At 38.2% G+C, this 7,323-nt stretch overlaps 1 protein-coding gene across 1 annotated transcript in view; it reads left to right on the top strand.

Annotated features, from left to right (window-relative positions):
• The first annotated feature begins 226 nt into the window (after nt 1-226).
• LOC131429900 (leucine-rich repeats and immunoglobulin-like domains protein 2) overlaps nt 227-7,323 on the top strand; it is a 32,074-nt gene continuing 24,977 nt past the window's right edge. Inside the window, exon 1 of the mRNA XM_058594341.1 lies at nt 227-1,236. Within this exon, the coding sequence (XP_058450324.1) occupies nt 1,019-1,236 (218 nt within the window). The 5' untranslated portion in view covers nt 227-1,018. The remainder of the gene's footprint in view (nt 1,237-7,323) is intronic.

Here is a 7,323-nt window from a genome sequence, read left to right as displayed (position 1 = left end):
GTGATGTTGTTTTTCTTCTTCGGGTAGATTTTTTTTCTACTACTATGTATATTGTTATAACTGCCTCCGCTTCCCACTTGAATGACTGACAGTGCCAAGATGTCTACAGTTTCTTGAGGCACGAAGCTGAGATTCGTTCGGGTTCTAGCGATCCGAACAGCGCCGAATCCAGCAAGACGGCGGAGAGTCCGCTCTAGTACCGATAGGCAGCAGCTACGCGTTGAACTGCTCGAACAGTTTGTTCTCGGAGTTTTCGCTGGTAGGAAGTGTTGCGCTGTGTACCGCAGTCACGGAGAGAAGAAAGAAAAAAAGAGCGAAGAACAGAAATAAAAATATAGGAAAAGTGTGTTTTTAGTTGTGGAAATATTGCCTTAAAGTGAAGTTTTGGGGGCTGAATTTTGAGTCAGATGTACGATAATAGTGTAAATTTTGTCTTTTTTTAAAAGAACCGTTTGAAATACGTCTGGAAGTGCCTGTAAAATGTGATTGTTTTCTAGTATTTTGACACGGATTGCGGAGAGCAGCCGTCAAATCAGCAGACAAAACACTACCACATTTGTAGTTGTATACTTTTGCTGCCTACTGCGATGACGACCAGTTCCTGTACAACACGCGTTTCGTTCGTTGTGTGTTTCAATGCACTGTATGCTGGTGTGCAATCACACAGAATTTTACTCCGAATATAGCTATAAACGCGCGACATATTACCGTATAATATCGTTGCCAGTTCGCTCGGTGTAATGAGATGTGTTTATATAAGTACAAAAACATAAAAATAAATGGAAATGAAAATAATTCTAAAGTGAGGAGACATTTCCACCATGAATTATAATCGAGAAATTCCTTCGATACCCTCGGTTAAAGTGCGACGACGCCCGTGCGAGGAAAATAAAACAAGCAATTAATTTTCGTGAGTAGGGAGGAAAAACTAGACAGCCGGAGTTGATCGAGGGGCAAATAAGTATCGGGCTAGCGAGAAGAAATTAGTGTAAATATCAGCGAGGAGATTAAAAATAAAATGCTCAGATTAATTGCCGTCGTCGGCATTTGGATGCTGTTTCTGGTGGCGACGACGGTACGGCCGATCGATGGCCAGCTGACGGACCTGGTTCGGGATGCAAAGGGCGATACCAGCGGAGACTGTCCTCGACTCTGCTCTTGCCTCGGAAATGTCATCGACTGCTCGGAGAAGAGCTTGAAAGCCCTGTTCCACATTCCGCAATGGGTGGAAAATCTGTAAGTAAAATTATGTTTACGTTGATTGATTTCACGAACGGTTTCGGTCGTAGCACAAAACTTGATTTCCCTTCGGATCGGGGGTTTTACGGCCTCTTGAAACAGACTTGGGGTTAGCAAATTAACTGTTCGGACTACTTTTAAGCAAACTGCAATTATCTGCGAACTCACCCTTCGTGCTCAGTACGAGTAATAATCAACCAACCTTCATAGCATACCTAGGCCTAGCTAGCTAGAATTTCTCGTATTTAGTTCATAGCTTATCGAATAGTTCACATATGGCTTCAGAGGTACTTGGCGGATGATGGGAGTGCGCGTGAGCAAGTCTTGGTCAAGTAAAAACGATGGTTTACCGAGAGCGGAGCGTGATTGTCAATACGCTCCACTTATGTTCGGTATCGAATGTAGGTTTTCTAGCACAGAATCCGAGTTGTTCTTTTTTTTTTATTGCGCACTAATATGTTTGTTTTTAGATGTTGATGCGGGTTATTCATTGACTATGTTGAACTATTTTTTGCTGTCTATGAAATTTCTAGATGATAAATTTATGACAGCCCTTGAATGCAAAAGTCGGATAAAAATTTAGCCGGTTCTTCCGAAACGAATATTTTATCCGAATCTTACAGCAAGGCCGACTGTTGCTATGGACGAAGCATGGTTTGTTTGTTTGTCACGAGCGGTCATTTCATTCGGTTTCTCCATTTAAAGTTTTTCTGTTCGGTTCTTGCAAAAAATATGTTTCAAAACTAAAAAAAATCATGTTCGATTTTTTCACTCCATTTTGTATCTGCTTCTAGCATTTAAAAATATTTAAACATTTTTCAAAATAAGTTGCACTTATCCAATTTTTGCATTGAGTCGTTTATTCGTCTCGGATCTGAATAGAGATGGCAACGCAATAATTCCAGCGCCGCTCTAACATTTCAATACCATATTTTATCTCAAAATAGGCTTCGGTTTCAGCGATAACCTCTTCATTCGTGCGAAATTTCTTACCGGCGAGCATCTTTATAAGGTCTCCGAACAGCCAAATCTGGTGAATACAGTGGATGTGGGAGCAATTCGAAGTATAATTCATGTAGTTTTGCCTTTGTTTTGGTTGACTTGTGACCCGGTGCGTTGTTGTGATGGAACAATTTTTTTTTCTCTACCATATGCGGTCGTTTCTTTGCAGTTTAGGCCTTCAAACGCTCTAATAACGCTATATAATATTCACTGTTAATGGTATTTCCTTTCTTAAGATAGTCGATGAATATTACACCACGAACATCCCAAAATATAGAGACCATAACCTTTTTAGTCGATTGTTGTGCTTTCGGGCGCTTTGGACGAGGTTCACCAGTGGCTGACCACTCAGATGACGATCGTTTTGATTCCGAAGTGAAGTGATAAATCCATGTTTCATCCATTGTCACATATCGACGCAAAAATTCCGGTTTGTTACGTTTAAACATGACCAAACACTGCTCAGAATCATCAACATGTTCTCGTTTTTGGTTTTCGACAAGGTTTCCTGGCTTGCTACAGGTGGAGAAGATTTGTTTTTCAGTTTCTGGCGAAGATCTTGGTATCAGAAAAAAACCTCCCCAAAATCAACACTTCATTGGCACTTTCCCTAGGAGCACGATCCGGATCCAGAGCTGTGATCTTGGATTTTTTGTCAAGTTATCACTGTTTTCGAGACTTTGTTGGGAATACGTTCGGTCGGTCCAGTTCAGCATTTCCCATATAAAATTTCAAACGCTTTTATTCCATCGAATTGCAATCGAACTGTACCCCGGAAAAGAAGTTGAGCCTGAGCTTAAGCAATTACTTACGGTTGCTACTTCAATTAATTAAAAGGATCTTCTAAATAAAAAATTTAGGTATTTTTTACTCACAATACTCTTAAATTTATTGCAAAACTTCCCAGATAAACATCATGATTCCAATCACTTATAATACAAATTCTCTGGAACATCCCAAAAGTTACTTGAGTTACATAATTTTTCAAGTTCACATCCAAACTGTGTGATATATTTTCAAAATCCTTGAAAATTTTCTTACTTGCTCAATTTATGACTAATATCAAAGGTCAGAAATTTAGTAAATTTTTATTTGTGATCAGTTTTTTTGTACCTTAAAGCTTTATATTCGGTTCAGAAATCGGTTTTTATTTCTGTGAACCCTTTATTTTGAAGTATTGTTCATGCTACCACTTTTTTCAATTTTTCTGAAAATGTCTGAGTTCATCCATTTCCGATTTTTGAATCTCTCGATTGAAGTGAATCATATTCCGGAAAGAGCATCGAAGTGGTATCACTCAGAACAGACATCCAAGTAGAGATTTCAATCTGTGTAAGAGATTTAACGGTTATTTTAAAAAGCAATCACCAAGTAGCAATTCTCCTGTAGAGGCGCTTCTATCAACCCAGCAGTCGCTTATGGGTCCTTGCGTTCGAGCTTCCATACAATGGTAATTAATGCGTGCAAGGTCGTACGCAGCGGTGATTTTTAACAGATTTTCACTTGCATGCTTTATGTTCTCTTTGGTGGTAATTTGAACTGAACAGTGGGTCACAGAAAAACTAACTTTTATTCTAATTGTTTTGATGGGAACTATAACATGTTGCCGAGCGTTGTCGTGATGAAAAATTACGGTTTTCTGTCCGGTTCCATAATTTTTCCCTTTATCTACATGAATGTTTAGCTTCGGTCATCTTGAAGAATACTTTTCATCACCTGTTTTAATACGATTCCAATAGCTATTTCTGTTTATGCCACTCAAGCAATATTCCAGACATTCTTTTTGACATTTTGCACCACTTCCGATACATCAAAGCAAAGTCTTGGAATTACATTCCTTTGGTGGAATTTAACCTTCTGTTACAACAGACTCGAAAGCAGTCGGTTCTTAGCGTACAGAACCATAGTATGGCTAGTGTTACGATACTATTTATCATAAAAATCTTTCCAGGTTAGGGTGGAACATACGACAACTGATTTGTAAGACTTTATGCATTAAGCTGCCAACCCAAGGTAACTCAAGATCCGTTGATCTGTCAAAATATTCGTATGGGATAAGATAAAAACCAACAATAAAAAAATGAGAATAATGTAACTCAATTTTTTTCGGAGATACCTAACTCGATTTTCATAAACTTAGATTCAAATGAAAGGTCTCGTGATTCCATACAAAATTCGTTAGTTTTATTTGGATCCGACTTCCGGTGCTGGACTTATGTGGTGATATGCAACCAAATTTTTGAAAGTAATGTGATTAACTTTTTTCCAAAGGATACTGAATCGATTTTCACAAATATAAATTCCAATCCTAATGTTCCCTAATTTCATCCAGATTCGATTTTCAGTTCCGGAATTACATGGGTGTGTGTTAAGAAGAGATGCTTAGAGTGAAATTATAAATTTTCATAAGTAACCAAAAAAAAAAGTATAATTTTCAAACGGAAAATTTCAATTGACTTAATGTTAGATTAGCATGAATTTTTCTGGTTTCGAATGTAACTTGCATTCTGCTAGCAGGTGCGACTGTATGCAGTCAAGTGCATCTTTTACCAGCTGAACAGATGTGTGCTTTTGTGGTTCAGTCGATTAACAGACGTACTTTGTGATCCAATGATTCTCGGTTCAAGTCGCGGTGGTCGCTATCAGAATTCATTTTTTTTATTTTAGTAAATTTCATTTCATGGAATTTAAGACATAATATTGAATGGTCTTTCACGTAAATTTGCGTCAACTACGACGTTACATTTATGTGCATCTAATAAGATGTAAAATCACAGGGTTTTTTCGAAGTGATGAGTAGCGTATTCTTCAAATTGACTGATAAATTTGCTCTAGTTTGCAGATCGTGATAGTCTAGGGTCAAATAAACTCATATCAGATTTTCATAAAATCAAATTTAAATTAAAGGACTGATAGTCCCATAAAAATCAAATTTAAATTAAAGGACTGATAGTCCCATAAAAATTTTTTTAAATTTATTTCAAATCGCAAAGGTGTAGAAAATTCAGATTTTTTTAAAAATTAGACTCGAAATTGCTTTATTGTACACTAGGATGATTAAAACTGTATTTTCTATTTGTATCTTTTCACTTCTCATATTTTTTTTTAAATATTCAAGATTCTGCGCAATACGTCAATTTCGGTCTCTTTACATAAGTTCAAAACTCGAAGCGCTTCGTGTACGAGAAACTCATTTCAAGAATCGGTTGCTTCGTAAATTGGGGTATTTTGATGTCTGCTATAAAAACACCCCACCTCTTATTTGGTGAAACTGACCGTAGATGTGTTGTATTCCTTTGACAAGTACCGGTACCACTATTTTGAAGCTGCATTTCATTCAAAGATCAGAAATCAATGAATAAATGACTGTTATCTATTATTTAGTACATTTCTAATTAATGCGATGATAAGGCTTTTTTATTCTACTTAAAAATAATGTTGTTGGAAATGCAGAGTAATAAAACTGTTATTTTATTTCTGTAAAGAAAGTCAACAAAGGTAGAATAATAACGCTAGTCCTAATCATGCTGGTATATCGTCAAACTTGAATATGTTTTTTCAGGGGAATATGCACCATCTGCATCAGTTTCTAAGTTCGTGTTTCAAGTATTGTTTTCCCCTCATACTCATTTTCGATGCACGAATAATGCATTTTCGATATTCAACCAAAATTCTAAGAGCCAAGAATAACGAAAATCTGTTCATAATGATTTCCATCTGTCGTTGCTTCAATATAAAATTTTCTATCTGATAATAGTGACTACACGGGAAATAGTAAAGCTAATTGATCCCGTTTGTGGTACTATAATGATTATGAATTCATTTCATTTCCTCTTCGAAACATCTGTGCATTAGCAGTTTATGTTGAACTACTAATACCATCCCGCGACCCGGTTAAATACCGTAACTTGGTTAAAGCCGGGTATAAATAAAATAATATAAACATGAACCATCCTGCCGTTCGATCTAATCCGCTGAGCAGACGTAAAGCGCACCTTTGTGCAAAGTCTATATTGACGGCTCCTGTGAATTATCAGGTGTACAACTTTGCTTCCGCCGTTTTCCGATAGGTGGCTGTACCGGCTAAGGCTGGTCAAAAAACATAGATGATAATGCCTTTAAAGTGAGTGTGTACAGTGCCTAACGAATTGTCATCGCCGTTTCAGTGATAGTTGTTCTTGTTTTTGTATTATTCACGCTCGAAAATGTCTGTTTATGTGCCCAATTCTCGCCATTTGCGGGAAGTTTTACTTTTCTGTTACAATTCGAAAAAAATGTAGCTGAAGCGTATCGAAAGCTCTCAGAAACTTTCGGTGATGCTGCTCTGAGTAAAAGAACGTGTCGGGAGTGGTTTCAACGGTTTGAAAATGGTGATTTCGATGTCGAATACAAACATGGTGGTGGAAGAGAAAAAAACCTTCAAAGATGAACAACTAGAAGCATTGCTTGATGAAGATTCGTGCCAAACCCAAGAAGAGCTTGCCGAATCGTTGGGAGTGAGTCAGCAAGCCATTTCAAAACGTCTCAAGGCCCTGGGTATGATTCAGAAAGAAGGAAACTGGGTGACGTACGAGTTGAAACCGAGGGACATCGAGCGCCGTCTATTTGTATGTATGTATGTGCTTCAAGGACAAAATCGTAAGGGGTTTTTACATCGAATCATAACCGGTGGTTCGATACGATAATCCTAAACGCAGAAAATCATGCGTAAAGCCCGGGCATGCTACTTCGTCGAAGCAAAACCGAATATTCACGGCGCTAAGGTGTTGATTTGTATTTTGGTGGGATCAGCTCGGTGTGATTTACTACGAGCTCTTAAAACCGGGTGAAACCATCACAGGAGATCGCTACCGAACGCAACTGATGCGCCTTAGTCGCGCGCTAAAAGAAAAGCGGCCACAATATCAAGAGCGACATGACAAAGTCATCCTTCAACACGACAATGCTCGGCCTCACGTCGCAAAAGTAGTCAAAAAGTACCTGAAAACGCTGAAATGGGAAGTCTTGCCCCACCCGTTGTATTCCCCAGATGTCGCTCCTTCTGACTCCCACCTATTCCTTTCGATGGCACACGGCCTGGCA

This window comes from Malaya genurostris, chromosome 2, assembly GCF_030247185.1.
Source record: "Malaya genurostris strain Urasoe2022 chromosome 2, Malgen_1.1, whole genome shotgun sequence".
In the NCBI taxonomy this organism is placed as follows: Eukaryota; Metazoa; Arthropoda; class Insecta; order Diptera; family Culicidae; genus Malaya; species Malaya genurostris.
Note: the sequence above shows the minus strand (reverse complement) of the source record. Positions and strands in the feature narration are given on the sequence as shown.